Source organism: Sarcophilus harrisii, chromosome 3 (assembly GCF_902635505.1).
Source record: "Sarcophilus harrisii chromosome 3, mSarHar1.11, whole genome shotgun sequence".
Lineage (NCBI taxonomy): Eukaryota > Metazoa > Chordata > Mammalia > Dasyuromorphia > Dasyuridae > Sarcophilus > Sarcophilus harrisii.
Window position 1 is genome coordinate 18965015 of NC_045428.1, and position 16376 is coordinate 18981390.

At 49.9% G+C, this 16376-nt stretch overlaps 1 protein-coding gene across 2 annotated transcripts in view; it reads left to right on the forward strand.

The window, feature by feature from the left end:
• The first annotated feature begins 1308 nt into the window (after positions 1 to 1308).
• PPM1L (protein phosphatase, Mg2+/Mn2+ dependent 1L) overlaps positions 1309 to 16376 on the forward strand; it is a 68505-nt gene continuing 53437 nt past the window's right edge. The window contains exons 1-2 of one of the 2 annotated variants that reach the window (XM_031957601.1): positions 1309 to 1398; positions 9419 to 9593. In XM_031957601.1, coding sequence (XP_031813461.1) covers positions 9557 to 9593 — 37 coding nt within the window. In that variant the 5' untranslated portion in view covers positions 1309 to 1398; positions 9419 to 9556. Of the gene's footprint in view, positions 1417 to 9418; positions 9594 to 16376 lie in introns of both variants that reach the window. The other variant, XM_031957602.1, reaches the window with a different exon arrangement.

The window sequence follows — 16376 nt, forward strand, 5'->3', positions numbered from 1 at the left end:
CAAGTTCTATGCATGGGTAGCTTTTCAGCCTCGACACCTGCCAGCCTTTTGTTCCAACTTTTCCCCTCCTTCCCTTCCCCCTCCCCCCGGATCTATAAGTCACATACGATCTAAGTCTCCGTGCCCATGCAGTTACTTTGCTGTACACAAAGAGTCGGGCTCTGAAACAGTGCACAGTGAGCCCGCGAAGGGAATCCCAAATGCGGCGGCCGAAGCCAGAGGGACGGGAGTTCTGTGGGACGCTTCTCAGGCACTCCCGGAGCTCTTTCCCGGGCGGCGCTCGCCGGCTCGCTTCATTCCTGCTCCCTGGGAGCGGATTGGGTTCCTCTCATCGCCGAGGGCGGCCGGTCCGGCAGACCCGCCCATGTCCTTCTCCCCCCGCCCCGGCCTCCTCCTCCTCTCTTCCTCCTCGTTATTACTGTCAGCTCCGTGAAGGCCGCCGCCTTCCTGCTCACAGCGAGTCCCGCGGAGTCTCCTGGAGGGTCGGGCCGCCACGTGGCTCCCGGTAGTTAGTTACAAGCGGGGCCAGAGGGAGACTAGGCTCGGGCTCCCTGCTTCTGGGGCCGTCCCCACGGCCGCGTCCCCCGCTTGGCGCTGACAGAACGTCAGCGTCAACTCCCGCGTCCCTCGGTCACTTGTGGTCCTTGTGGGTTGGGGGAGGGGGGACCTTCAGAGACCTTTGACCCAGGCCTCCTGGACCTCGTTGGGGTCATGGCCCTTTGACAATCTTCTTGGAACCTCCGGACCCTTCTCAGAGTCGTGGTTTTAAATGCACAAAATCAAGCACGGAGGATGACAGAGGGAAGGGATGTTGTTGAGGTCATTGCTAATTAAAAGCCAAGCTTGTCATGTCGTCGCCTCCCTAGTGGCGGGGCTGGTGATTCGAGCCGCGCGACACGGAGCCATCTGGGCTTTCTGGGGGCGACAGAGACACGGCCCGGTGGTTATGACGGAAACGCCGATTTCGGTGAGAAGTCAGTTTAGATAAACGTGCATTTCCCGTTCCGGTTCCCAGACCTCCCCAAGGCCCGCCCTTTGACCTTCCCTCTTGATGGATCCCAAGCCAAGCGCCCCCATCTGGTCCAACGCTCACTTAGTAAACGAGCTCCAGAGGCTGGCGAGGAGATGCCACGTGTCCAGGCTCCCGTATCTGCCCATTTGCCTCCTGGACCGGTGACTTTGCCATGACGTCATTGAGTGCTTGTGACGTGCTTCCTACACAGGAGGGACCCACGTGTGTGAGAGAGAGCCCCTGCCCCCGAGAAGCTCGCCCCCTGGAGGGCGGTGGGTTTGGGTGCAGGGGCCTCGCGGGACCGCCGGGTCTCCGAACGTTTCCTCTGGGACAGGACTAGCTTTTTGTGCCCTTAAAAATGGGACTTCTTTTCCAGAACCTTCCCGGTGTGTGCCCACAGCCGGGTAATTCTGCTCGCTTCTCGCCCCGCGTCTTTCACAGCGGCTTCTCGGAAGTCTTCCGCTCGGTCCGTTCTTAGTGCCCTGTGCGCCCTCCTTCCCTCCCGCTGCTCCCAGTGCTTTTCCCGGTGACAAAAAGAGGCGCTGGGGGCAGCTCGGTGGTGCAGGAGGACCTGGGTTCAAATCTGGCCTCAGACACTTAACACGTGCCGGCTGTGGGACCCTGGGCAGGTCACTTGCCCCAGGTGCCTCAGCAAAAAAAAAAAAAAAAAAAAAAACGTTGATAGAGGTTTCCTGTTCCGGGCTGATTCCGTTTTTGACCCGCCCACAGTTTGCGGCCGCCGTGGGTTGCTTGATCAGGCCGGGCCATTTTCCGTTTGTTTTTGCCCGATTTTGCATTTTGATGGCGGAGCAGTTGGCGGGTACTTTGAGATGCCCCTTTCACCGCGGCCTCTCCAACACCGGCTGTTGCCGCGTGCCCCCGCTGGGGGGCGCCCTGCTCCCCCGGAGGGCAGAAGGGGGCCGCTGGGGAAGACGCTCCCCCCCTGACGTAGTGTTCCCAGTGAGGAAACGACAGTGTGGGGGAGGGGGCCGCCGGCACCAGAGTCCCGGCAGCCCTCGGGAGGGGGGAGGGGGGAGGATAACTTCATCTCGCCCTTGATGTTTCCTAATTTAATGTCGCGCTCCTCTCGGAGCAGGGCGGACGCATTCTGACATTGTTTTCTAAAGAGCCCGGAGCCAAAGAGCGGCTGTCGGGAGTTAATGACATGTTACCATAAGGAAGATGAATTCCGCCAGAGCCGAGGGAATTAAAGCAGGAGCCGCGTCCCCGAGCCTCGGCCCGCACCGGCAAGGGCGGCCAAACCTTGTCTGCCGCCCGCCCGGGGCTGCGCTCCCTCCTCCCCCTCCTCCCGCCCTGGGGCCTGCCGGGCCCTTCCCAGCAGGGGTCCTTCCTTAGCCCGGCCGGGCCACCTCAGGTCGGGCCCCCTCCTGCCTCGGGTTCGCCCCTCCTGGGGCTGACGGCTTCTCTGCGGGAGCGCCGGGCGCTCACAGAGGCGGACCCCGAATGTTGGGGGCGGGGAGTGGGTCCCGCCGACCCTGCGCAGTTATCGGGGGCTCCGAGAGCGGGCGCTCGCTCTCCTGCTGAGGGGGGTGGGGCAGAGCCGGCTCCTTCTCGGCCCGTCCAGGAGGGGGGGGCCCGCTCAGCGTGGGGGAGCACAGGGCAATAAAACTTCCCGGGGACCCGTCCGGGCTTAAGGAAGCCAAAAGGAAGCCAGAGGCCCCGAAGGCAGCACGGGCCCTGGGGAGCGCCCAGCCAGCGCCGGGGTAGGAAGGCGGACCGGGCTCTGTCCTGCCCCGGGAAGCTTCCTTCTGCCGGGCGGGCCCGGCGCGCACACGGGTCCGGAAGGGCTCCCGAGGAGGGGCCGCCCGAGCCGAGCCCGAACCAGCCCTGGTCCGGCGGGCTGGAGGGGGAGCCAGCCCCGGGCCGCGAGAAGCTGCCCTGCCGCCGCGCCTCAGTCCCTCCCCTCGGAGCCAGTGAGCTGCGCCCGTGCTGGTGGCCAGATCGCGGGCCGCCCCCGTCCCGTCCCTTAGGCAGTCAGCGGTCCCACACTCGGGGTTTGCCCGGATCACGCGGGGTCCCCGGCCGGCTCAGTGCCCGGTACACCAGAGGTGCCTCATAAATGCTGGCTGACTCAGCAGGTATGGCAAAGAGCCCCGGGGCTGGCTGGGGGGCTGCCTTTCAGGGCTTCCGGAATCACCGAGTCCCGACATCAGCGTTCGTTCCCGAGGCACTGTCTCAGATCCAGCAACCCTGACTTACTCCCTCTGCCCCTAACGGGAGCAAAGGAACTCTGGGCCCTCTGCTCATCCTTAGGCTCGGTTTGGCCCTCCACATGCCCCTTCTCAGTGGCCCCCTCAGATCGTAAGCCTGATGGCTGGCTGGGGCGCTCTCCCCCGTCCCCAGCTCCTTCCTGCTGCCGTCCCTAACTCTTTCCCTGTCTGCATCTGGCCCGGCCCAGACCAGCTGCTGGCGCCTCGCTCGGTGGTCTTTGCCTTTGCCTCTGTGCTTCCGAGCTCTCAGAAGCTGCCCCAGCCCGTGATGGATCCCCAGCATCCCCCTGCCTCCCTCCCCCTCCCAGGCACGGCCTGACGCCCGTTCCCCGACGCCCCTCCCACTTCCCTCCCCTCCCTTCCTCAGAAGCCTCCCCGCACCCCCCTCCCCGACGGGAGCGCCGCGGAGGAGTCGCGTCCCGCAGCCTCGCTCCCCATTCCCGCCTCCCCTGGAAGCCGCTTTCTCTTCCGGACAAATCTCTCACCTTGAGCAGCTGCTTCCGACGGCCGAGGCGCGAGCGTGTTCGGGTGGTTCCCGCTGTACGGCCGGCGTCGCGTTCCAGGAAAGACGCCCAGGTCCGTCTCCGCATAATCTCGCCCCGCTGGGGAGCCCAGAGAGTCCCACTTCACCTGCCGGGGGCGTTCTGCGCGCTGCTTCCCTTTGGGCCGGTGAGCCCCCCCCCCAACCATCGGGGCCACGGGCCCTGGGCAGGCCAAGAGCTTTAGGGCTTTGGGGGTCACTAGTGCATCCCTCCCAGTGGTCTCTGTTCTGCAGAGGAGGAACCGGTGCCTCGAGAATGGAGAAGTTCCTCAACGTCACGGGGGTTGGGGTGACAGCCAGGCTTTGCACTCGGGTCTGGGGCCAAGCCCCATTGCCTCCCGGCGCCTTACCTCACAGGCGAGGAAAAAGGCGCGGAGAAGGCGAGCGTCCCATTCAAGAGACGATAAGCAGTTTCTCTGAGCCCCCGTTTTGCTCCTTTGTAAAGCGGGAATGAAACTAGAAATGCTCCCTGTTGACGGGATTGTCACAAGGAAAGTATTCTGAGAACTTTCAGCTCCTACAGAAATATGAATCCAGCGAGCAAGCCCCTACTGTGTGCGGACGCCCACATTTCATAGAAGACTAGACTGTCGTTCCGAATGTAGCTCCTCAGACGCCAAGGACGCTGTGTGGCCAGTGACACGCTCTCCATTTGCCCAGAACCTCCATGGTACCAGAAGTGGATGTCTGAGTGAATAAATTTCCTTTACAGAAGAGTTGTGTGCAGTGGTGTATTATTAGCTCACTGCCCGTGGTCCTAATGCTTTGGAACGGCCCTTAATGAATCTTCATGTTTGGGCCCGGTCACTGGGCCACTCCAGACTAGGCTTCAGTTAGAGCCTTTGGGAAGCTTTTGGCGGGCCGGGGGTGGGGGGAGCTCCGATTAGTCCTTACCAAAAAGAATGCGTCCCTTGCCTCAGCTACCAGATTTGAAAATGCCTTGAAAAGTATGAAACTTTCCAGAGATGGAAGAGATAGCCCAGAAATATTGTCGCTGCTATTTCTGGAATGGACAGTTGGCCTGGCTGGCCCAGAATTTAAACTCGTTCCAGGCAAAAGGATAGCCTTTTTCAAAAGTATAATTTATATACATTTATTACTTTAAAAAAAAATGTATATAAAGGATAGACTTTAATGAAATTTTCTCTCTAGCGGGATTAATCCCCGATGTGAGATAATAATAGTGGTGAGAATAATAGCATATATATGTTTATGCATCACTTTCAGTCATGTTTTGCAGATATTTAATTTTTCATATCAAGGTCCTGCAAGAGAGATGCTGTTATTATTCCCATCTTACAGATGAGGAAACTGAGACAAACAAGTTAAGAGGCTTGTATAGGTTTACACAGCTATTAAATATCTGAGGTTGGATTTGAATTCAAGTCTTCCCAAGTCTGCTCAATTATTTGATTCACTGTACCTCCTAATCCAATTCAGTTCAATTTGTATTAAGCACCTGTCCTAGGAAATATTGGCAATATCTCCAAATACCTGGAAATATTTGTGCTCAAGGACCCCCTCTATCTTCCAGTGCATCCGTGATCTCGTCAATCTGGTTCTTCCTCCCAGCGGCGCAGATTGCAACCCAGCCCCTTTTCCCCATTCTGTGGATGCTCTTCCACGCGCTCCTATAACCGTCCCACAGAGAAGCCGCTTCATATTGCAGAAAGCCTCCTGTTTGTCCCGATATCTGCAGTGCCCCGGCAAAGTCTTCTGGCACGTACAGAAGCAACAACAAAAGAGACCCAGTATTCGTCCTCCGAGAGAAAGGCACAGGAGGGTTGTTTTCATAATGTGGCGTTATGATTACATTCCATTTTTGGACTTCCACTGAGACGCTACGCTTTTAATCCCCCCGTTTTGTCGTCCGTCGCTTGCCCATATCCTATTGTTATTTCACAGGTAATTAATGCTCTGGCAGAGAACCTGTGTAGGCTCCTCACGAACACGAGGTTAACCTACCACACGAATACATTTAGCGCATCGGCCGAGTCTAACGGTGGTTTCCTGACACAGCTTGGGAAGGGGGAGGCTCGAGGCCATTTTCCTCCCATAGGTTACAGAAATCTCTCCCAATGAAAATAATCTATTCCCAGAAATGACATAGTTTGCAAAAAGTAATGGAAAGGAGGGACCCCGGTTTTATCCACCTTTGCATCATGCTTCTAATGGGAAAAAAATTTAATCTAAATGGGAAGGAAATAGGACTCGGTTTGGATTCACTGGTATCCAGTCCATTGATTCTTTTAAAATATATTGGGGATGGATTTCTTGGACATCTTAAATCAATTCCAAGGAAAAACTAAAACAGAATGTTGTGTTCAACAGCTAGATATTGTGAGTTAAAAATAATCCTTCTCTGATGTGCCTTTCAGCCTCCCGGTGTCAGAAGGAAATCATTATTAAATGCTAGAATTAAATGTGTTGTGCTTATGTGGTGAGCTCATTTACATTTTATGGAATAATTTCATTCGTTCTGTACTGACTGGCTTGCATGCAAATTGAACACAGTTTCAGTGAGATTTTCAGGTTGTAATTTAATCAGCAATTGACTTACAGAATCTAAATATAAATCTAGGAAGACATTGTTAGATGCTAGCATCTGGCTGCTCCTCAGGCTGAAATATTCTGCTTTATTTGGGGGGAGCTTTTCTCCACGGACAGAGCTTCCACCGACCTGATTTTCTTTCTCCGTTCTGAGTTGCAAAGAGGCAACCAGGAAAATAACAAGGAAACAGCCTGGAGACCATGAGAATTGGACCTCTCATTTCCCATCTCCAGCCACGGCCCCCCTCCCAATAATGAGATACATGAGGAAGAACAGGGAAGCTGTCTCACAGTGTGAGGGATGTTGCCCAAAGGGCATAGATTAAGTATGTAGCATCCCACTGTATTACGGTCCTCTAGCAGGAGGTACCAGACCTAAATCGGCAAGCTACTTCACTCAGGATACCGCTGGACCTGCTGCTGCTCCTCAGATGGGCAAGACCGTATACATACATTAAGAGTCTTCCTTTCCAGGCAATTATTAAGCGCTTACTGTGTGTCCAACTCTGTATCAACAGCTGGGAACACTAATTAAAACAACAAGGAGCTGAGCGTCAAAGTCGTAAGGACCTGTTTCCAGATCTCTTTGGCTAGCTTTAAGCCATTCTCATTAAAGCCATTCTTCAGAGACATGGCTGAGGAGAAGACTAATTTGGCAGTGGGATCCAAGGGAGACTGGGAGGATGGGTAGGGAACCATTACAGTCACCCAGGTGGAAGGAGGCAGAGCTGTAGAGATTTCTGGATCTATTTTTGGGGAGGGGACAGATGGGTCCCAAAAGGAGGCGCCTAACGGGATTGATGACTCATTGGATGTGGAAGGCTTGGGAAAGAAAGACTCCAAAATGTTGAGCCTTGTGCTTTGGGTGAATGACTTATAAAAAATATTATTATAGCTTTTTATTTACAAGATATATGCGTGGGTAATTTTTCAGCATTGACCCTTGCAAAACCTTCTGTTCCAACTTTTCCCCTCCTTCCCCCGCCCCCTCCCCCAGATGGCAGGTAGACTAATACATGTAAAATACAATATATGTATACATATCCATACAGTTATTTTGCTGCACAAAAAGAATCAGACTTTGAAATAAGGTAAAATTAACCTGAGAAGGAAATCAAAAATGCAGGCAGACAAAAGCAGAGGAATTGGGGATTCCATGTAATGGTTCACACTCATTTCCCACGGTTCTCTCTCTGGGTGTAGCTGATTCTCTTCTTTACTGAACAATTGGAACTGATTGCCGAAGAAATCCACTTCCATCAGAATTTATCATCGTACAGTATTGTTGTTGAAGTATAAAACAATCTCCTGGTCCTGCTCATCTCACTCAGCATCAGTTCGTGTAAGTCTCTCCAGGCCTTCCTGAAATCCTCCTGCTGGTCATTTCTTACAGAACAATAATATTCCACAACATTCATATACCACAATTTATTCAGCCATAGGATGAATGACTTTTACCACTGATAGACATGAGCGTCATGAGAAGAGAAGCACATTTTAAGACTATAGACTCACTTTGCTAATAATTGCCCTTTCAACGCCATTTACAGTTGATGCCCAGTGGAAAAAGTAATTCAGTTCAGCCAAAATTTATCTTATTTATTTTTAATATGCATTGTTTTATGAATTTTGTTGAGAGAGAAAAATCAGAGCAAAAGGGAAAAACCATGAGAGAGACAAAAAGACAGAAAAAAAGAAGTGAACCTAGCCTGTGATTTACATTCAGTGTCTTTAAGTTCCTTTTCTAGATGCAGATGGTGTTTTCTGTCCAAAGTCTATTGGGCTTGCTTTGGGTCACTGAACCCCTGAGAAGAACCAAACCTCTCATAGTTGATCATTGCATAATCTTGCTGTTATTATGTACAATGTATTCCTGGTTCTGCTTTTTCACTCAGCATCAGCTCATGTAAAACTTTCCAGGCCTTTCTAAAATCAACTTTATTCATCATTTTTTATAATACAATAATATTCCATCACCTTCATATACCACAACTTGTCCATCATTTCCCAGTTGATGGGCATCTACTCATTTTCCAATTTTTTTGCTACTACAAAGAGAGCTGCTACATATGGGTCCTTTTCCCTCCTTGATGATTTCCTTGGGATACAGACCCAGGAATGGCACTGCTGGGTCAAAGGGTATACACAGTTTTACAGCCCTTTGGGCACAGGTCCAGATTGCTCTCCAGAATTCAACCACCATTTGTTAAACACCCAAGTTGTGCAAGGCTCTGTGAACTCCCCCCGCTCCCTCATCGGAGAAGAATCCAATTGAATGTGGAAACCTTCCAGGCAGAAACTGCTTTTTGTCTCAGATCTTTAGCACTGGGTTTCACAGTGGGGAGGGAAGCTGAGATAAATTTAGTTTTAAATACACTGAATTTCAGTCACAAAGGGATGTCCAGTGTGTTTGGGAGCATGGGGACATGAGTCATCTGTGAACCGGTGACGATTGTTGATACCCTTTTCCCATCAGAAATCAGAGAGTAAGGTGGGCAGAGATCCAAGTGCCCTGAATGTAGGGAGCAGGAAGAGAATGAGGAAAGAGAAGGGAAAAGGAAAGGAGGCCCGCAGTGGGGAGGAGAGAATCTGCAGCCATAGAACCAGCGTGACCCATATCAGTCTCCAGATGCCTCCAGGCTTTGTCCAGGTTCTCTGTAAGCTCACAATGAGGGGTCCAGTCGACATGCCAGAGGGGCTTTTCTCTTTCTGCTGGCACTGCCAGCTACCAGAGGCAGAGCTTGGCACAGAGACCTTCCAAGAGGTCTGGGGGAGACCAGACCTCTTGGATATCGGGTGTCTATGGTCCCTGGAGATAAGGGCTGGGGGCCAGAGCCTGGTGTAAGAGTGATGGTCTAGCTGACCTGCCGAGGGTGTTTCCCAAACCGTGCTTTTTACTTTCTGTTGCCCAGTGCTTCGGTCACTCATTGATTAGCTTTGGCAATCTCTTGCCCTGTGTATTCCCCTTCTGCTTCCCGATTTTCAGCTGCAGCTCAGAACTCTACCTGACACATAAAGGTTCAGGTTGAATATACTAAGGACTAATCCAATTTATTTATTTATTTTTTGCTTGTTTTATGACAGTCAGCTGCTGAATATGTAAAGTCCCGCCTGCCTGAGGTCCTGAAACAGCATCTTCAGGACTACGAAAAGGACAAAGAGAACAGCGTGCTCTCCTATCAGGCCATCTTGGAGCAGCAGATCCTGTCCATCGACCGAGAGATGCTGGAAAAACTGACCGTCTCCTACGATGAAGCAGGTACGTCTGGCGGCCGCCTTCTCCGCCAGGGCTCCAGCAGTGTGTCTGGGCCGCTGCCAATAGCCGTGCGTTTTAAAAAGAGAGGAAACGAGCGGCAAACTCGGGGTTCAGAGCTATCAAGCGCACACGAGAAAATTTCCTTACACAACGTGAAGTGTAAGACGTGTCTGTCGATTCCTGGAACAGGTGGTTAAATACCAAATCCCTTTAAAAAAAAAAAAAAGCTGTTTCGCTAATGGGATTTTCTGGTCTCTTATCTATTATGTGTTCCTATTGATCTAATCTTAAATGTCACTTCTCTAGTTTGCTCTCCTTCCTTGGAAACTTTAAATTAGTCTAGCTGAGAAACCATTTACTCATTCGTTCAGCAGCATTCATAAAGCATCTACTGTGTGCAAAAGCACAGTGGTAGCTTCTGAGGTGACGGACAGAAATCAGAACAGACCCTGCCCTGGAGGTGTCCGTGTTCTCTTGAGGGATAGAATATTTAATGAAGGTATATAAGAATTTTACAAATCTTCCTTAGTAAGCCATATTGTTTTTGCCCTTTCTTCCTGAAGGATTATTTGGGGTCCAGGCCTTCCTCCTTTTGGAGAACTCTTTAGAAAGTCAGGAAGATGCTTGGGCCTGGACTTAGCTGTAGTGCTCTGAGAGCTGGACCAGAAGAAGATGGGGGCTTTGATTTGTAGGGGTCAGCCACATTACTGACACCGAGCCTCTGTAGCTCTTGGTTTCTAAATCTAAAATCTCTTTCTCTATATATAATCTACATTAATCCATGAGGTAATCCTATAATAATTGTGAAGCTTAATATTTACTAAATTACTTACAATATATGTTATAATATAGATGTATGTATGTATGTTTATGTCTGTCTGCCTGACATAGTTTTCCTATCTAATTATTTTCTCCATTTTTCTATCTAATTATCTTTTCTTCCCTTCCCCTCTCCCCATCAGGTCTTTGAGGTCAGGGGCTGGATAATATTTGTGAATATATAATATATATATATTATATAAATATAATATTTTATAATAATTGTCAAGTTTAAGTAATTTAACATTTACTGTACTATGTTACATACAATATATGTTATAACATAGATGTGTGTTTGAACCTTTATGTCTGTCTGTATCTTTCTATCTAATTATCTTCCCTCCATTCCCCTTTCCCCCATCAGCTCTTTGAGGTCAGGGACTAACTTCTGCCTCTTTTTGTGTCCTAGGTGCTTAGCACAGTCCCTGGCACATAGTCGGTGCTTAATAAATGTTGCTTGAGATAGCTCTCACCTGGAACACTCTCTTGGCCCTTCTCCCCACAGTTCCACCTGCACATCTCTCTCACTCTGGGGCTTAAAACCTGTTCCCTCTATGGTTAACAGTAATTGTTGGTGTTTGTTTGCAAGGTGCTTTGCTCGGGTCACATCATTTGGGCCCGGTAACAACCATCCAGGGCCGGAGGCCATTTGGGGGGAGCTTGCCAAGGGCATTCACCAGTGTTGACAAACCCTACTCTGTGCTCGTTGAAGGAAATAATTTAAAAACAGAAATGAAAAAGAGAAGTTAGAGATTGGCGACCACTTTGGGATAGTTTTTCCCTCACAGCGCGCCTGGGTCAGGTGGTGAGAGAAGGGCCCTCTAGAGCAAATATTTCCATTAAGCGGCGGGAATGCTGTTGGACTTTGGACACCGTGATACGGGTGTCGCTCAGGCGCTCGATGCGGCCTTAGTTCTGTGCACATTTTCCATTTTGCTTTCATCCTCTTGAAACAACCCTCTGAATTTTAGGAAGTGGCTCACTGGAAAATATCCAGGTCTGGGGAGGCTGATCCATCATTAATGCTTGGCTTCTGATAAGTCCTCCTGGGGGACTTAATGGATATCTCTGCCATCTGTGGCTCCCCTAAGCCAACCAACAGAAACCAGCGAGGGAGGAAGACTTCCTGAGCAAGTGTTTAAAATGTTGGCACCTACTAGATGGCCAGTGCTCGGTTTGCCTTCCTCTCTCACTTACTCTTTCTTCCCCCCTCTTCTCTCCCCCAACTTTTCTTGCCCATGTACGTGTACCCTCCCCTGGGCAGAATCTTAGGGCGCTAAAGCCGGAATGATAATAATCCTAGCTAATGGTTACTAACTCTTGAGTTTACAAAGTGCTTCCATACATCATGTCATCTGTTCTTCACAGACACCCAGGGAGGTAGGTGCCATTTTTAGCCTCATTTTACAAATGGGGAAACTGAGTCTTGAGTGATTAAGGGACTCGCTAATAAGTATCCGAGGCGGGAGAAGAAGCTGACTCTTAATGACAAAGTCCAGTACCTAACACCTCTCTGGTTCTCTGGTTCTAGACAGCAAGGGGATGTGTGCGTGAGTGCATGTGCCACGTGTGTGTGCATAATTCTAATATATAGTGCATGGGTAAATGTATATACACACATACACACTTTTCACAGTATCCATGGCCTAGCCCTTCTTGGGGGAGTATGTACATTTCAAAGAACGAGAAGGCTCAGAAATGGACTTTTCAGCATTTGTTAGATTATGTTGGCGGTCTTATTCTTAAATATTTGCATTTTTCAGTGAAAATACAGTGAACCTTTTTGAATATTACTCCTTAATGCACGCTTCCCACCTCTCAAAGCGGGGGCCCATCAAGGTGGGAGGAGGCATATATTGTCAGACGTGGCCAATGGGCTGATTTACTTTGCTATCCCATATTCCATCGTTAAAAAGTGTTCTCTGGGTGTAGGAGGTGAGGTGAGGGTGGAATCATTGGGAAATGATAGTGATGTTTTAAAAGACTATTAATAAAATATTCAAAAAGATTAACCTTGAAATATAAAAGTAGAAATGGGTATGTATCTCATGTGGGTCCCTTTTTATACATACACAGACATCTACAAGTCCTCCCCAGGTATCTGCATTTTATTATCTTCTCAGTCTGGCTTGTGTTCCTATGCAGATATATTCAGGCTTGCATTTCTTGGTAGTGTGGGCTGGTTCTGAAAGACTGTGAGTCATTCTTCTTTCTTTTCTTTTCTTTTCTTTTTTTTCCTTTTTTTTTTTTTTCTGGAGAGAAAAGAGCTTTTTAAATCTGTCTGTCTTTTGTGGATCCATTTTTAGTTTGGGGAGATTCCCACATTCTTGTATCCCAGTGCTCAGTGGAACCCAAGTCTTTGCTCTTGGGACTGTTTGGATGGATGGGTGCTGATCTGTGTCAAATTGTGACAGAAACTCAGCCTTTGGGCCCTTCCGACTGCGGCCCCGGCTTTGGGTCTTCTAGACTGTGGCCCCCAGCTTCAGGTCCTCCTGACTGCGGCCTGTGACTTTGGGTCCTTGTGACTGCGGCCCCCAGCTTCGGGTCCTCCTGACTGTGGTCCTGGCTTTGGGTCCTCTTGAGAGAGCCTTTGGCATAAGCTTGGAGGGGAGCAGCCCTCGGAAACTCCATCGCATTGACTGCCCGGCATTTGTGCCTTTGGCCCGGGAGATCGTCGGGCTCCTTCAGCCCCCTGGATCATTGGTGTGATTGTATCATGCTCCGGCAGGACAGATGGAGAGTTTTCTCTGAGTGCATCGTTCCCATACACAGACGCTCCTGGGGCTTTGCCATCAATCTGAGGGACTTGAAAACAGGCCATAAGCCACTAAGGCCTTTTGTCAGCCGGAGCCCAAGGTGTAGCAGAGGAATGCAGGACATCGCTGGAACCCGGAGCTCTTCTCCCTCCTGCCTCAGCTCCTGAAAGCCCCCTCCGTGCCTTGGGGCACCGTCTCCCTGGCTCGCCATCAGCCTGTCAGGTCAGCAAGCAGTTATGTGCTGGACACTGTCCTGGGCACTGGGGATGGAAGGACTCCCTGAGAGAGAATAGACTGGGGGGCAGGGGTGCACATTGGGACACCTACAAGGTGCAAGTTAGCGGCCAGGGTGGCCACGGGCCCTTCTGAGATCTCCAAGGCTTCCCCCAGGAGCAGTCCTGGGGCTGAACCTGGACCCAGATTCTGGGGAGCAGCAGGAGGAGCCCGTTCCAGGCCAGGGGCCCAAGGGCCTTGTTCATTCACCCTTTCCCTCTAGCCCAGGGCCTGAATAAGGCCGTATCTGCTTGGGAAGTCTGTAAGGCCTTTTAGTGTGCTTGATATGCCTTGTGGTGCAGAATCCAAACGCATTTTTAAGGAATCCCAACGACCAGATGGAGAACCCCAGTTGTTCGGGAAGGAGGAACCCTCTGTTTTCACCTCATCTTTTTCTTAATCTTGACATGAAGTCCTGAGACAACATCGCCTTGGATCCTAGGGTTTAGAACTGGGAAGGGGCTCCAGAGGTCTTGCAGAAGGGGAAGCTGAGACCAGAGCACGGATTCCAGGCTGGGACTCCTGCTGCACCAACAGCGAGCTACAACAAAGTAAATGAAGCTGCCCTTGTAGAGCAGTGAGCCTAGGAGCAAATACGGAAGCAGAGGACTATGGGAAGGCCAGAGGATGCGCTGAACAAGCCTTTGAAAGCGGGACACTGCCACAGTTTTAGGGAACCCGTTCAGAACCTTTTGTGAAGAGTGCCATGAAAAAATGCAGTTTTGGAAACATGTGCTGCTTTTCTGTGCTCATGTAACAGCTGGGCCCCTTGAGCTTTGAGGCCTCCAGCTCCTGCCTAGCCCCTTCAGCTAACCCCCCGGAGGCCATTAAAGCATCCTCTGCGTTTAATTAAGATGTAGCAGGGGCTATCCATGGCCTTTCTTATTTTTTAAAGCATGAGACCGCAGGATAAGGTTTGCCCCTTGGTCTGTCATCCCCACTGACCATCCTAGAACATTCATCTCTTTTTGGAGGGAAGCAATTTTCTGAGTTTGATTTGGGCTAGAGGTGAGTGGGGACCTCTGGGGACCACAGAGACCCCCCTGGGCTGTATCAGGGGTCCTCGGCCTCATGGGCAATCAGAAGCATTTGTTCTTGGGTCAGCTGGACAGGGCCTGGGCCCCTGCAGGGAGAGGCTCAGGCAGGTCTGCAAGCTCCAGAGGGCAGGGCTTTTCTTCTATAGGATGAAGCTTTATCTCCTTTTACCTTTTCTTGCCAGTCTCTGGGTTGGAGATTTTGATGTTGCTCAGGCATTTCAGGGTTCAGAAGCCAGGACGGGCAGAACTTGGGCTGTGGAAACCCAGCTCCAGCGTCACCCTCTGGGGATCGGACACCCTGGTCATTCATCAAACTCCCTTCCCCTGACACTGCCGGGGCGCTTGGGGCACCGTGCTCTGCCCCTGGTCCCTCAAGCATCAGTCCCGGTTATTCTGCCCCTGAGTAGAAAATGTCACTGGTAAGGAGCTAGCCCGTGGGCCAGCCTAATCCAGGCTCTGCTGCAGGGGGATGGAAAGCATTCCTCTCTTGTCTTGATAACATCCTTCTTGCCCTTGAGATTCAGGGACGGTGCAGTCCTTTTCCAGTCACGTCCGGCCCTTCTCAACCCCATTTGGGGTTTGTGGCCCTGGGCTCCTCTTATAACCCTGCCCTGTCCTATTTGTGCCCGGCTAGTGCCACGGGCAGATGTCCCTTAGGCATAAAGTATCTGGTTCTTCTCCATCTGGACCCCTCTGACTCCCTTGAGAATTATGTTTGAAATAACACGTCCTTCCCAAAATTAGAGAAAAGTCTCCAGGTTATTTATTGCCTTCTTCTTCAAATCCTGGGATAAATCACCACACTGTAGGCCTTTATTCTTTAGTGAAAATGGAAAGTTAAAAAATACAATTCATGTAAAAACAATTTTTTAACATTGATTTAAAAAAAAAAAAAACGGTTCCAAAATCTGCTTCCCTCCTTCCCCTCTCATTGAAAAGGCAAACAATCTGATAATAGGTTATACATGGGCAGTCCTGTAAAACGTATTTCCATATTAATAATGTTAGGAAAGTAAACTATCCCCAGATGACTGCCCCCAATAAAAACACCAAGAAAAAGAAAGCAAAATAAAGTATGCTTCGAGCTCCATCAGCTCTTTCCCAGGAAGTAGAAAGCATTTTCCATTATGAATCCTTTGGGATTGTCTCGGATCATCGTGCTGCTGAAAATAGCCAAGTCGTTCAGTTTTTCATCTGACAATGTTGATGCTTTGGTGTACAACATTCTCCTGGTTCTTCTCATTTCACTTTCTATCGGTTCAGTTTAGTCTTTCAAGGTTTTTCCAAAAGTCTCCTTCCTGTCCCTTCTTATAGCACAATAGCAATCATGTACCACAGCTTGTTTGGCTATTTTTCAGTCCATGGATAGATAGCCTCTCAATTTCCAGTTCTTTGACACCACAAAAAGAACTGCTGTAGATGCTTTTTTAAAAAATTATTATTACATATAAGCTCTTCCTCCCCCTTCCCTTAAAAAAAATTCTCTTTGGAATACAGACCTAGTTTTGGTATCACCGGGTCAAAGGGTATGGCCAGCTTTGTAGCCCTTTGGACGTAGTTCCAACTTATTCTCCAGAAGGGCTGGAGCAGTTCACAATTCCTCCAAAAGTGCACGAGTGTCCCAATTTTCCCACAGTCCTTCTGACATTTATCTTTTTCTTTTTTTTTTGTCACATCAGCCAATCTAATAGGTATGAGGTGGTATTTCAGAGTTGTTTTCATTTGCATTTCACTAATCATTAGTGATTTAGAGAATTTTTTTAAACATGACTAGAGATAGCTTTGATTATTTTGTCTAAAAACTGCCCGCTCTTATCTTTTGATCATGTACCAATTAGGGAATGATTTGTATTATTAGGAATTTAACTCATTTCTCTATATTTGGGGAAAAAAGAGACCTT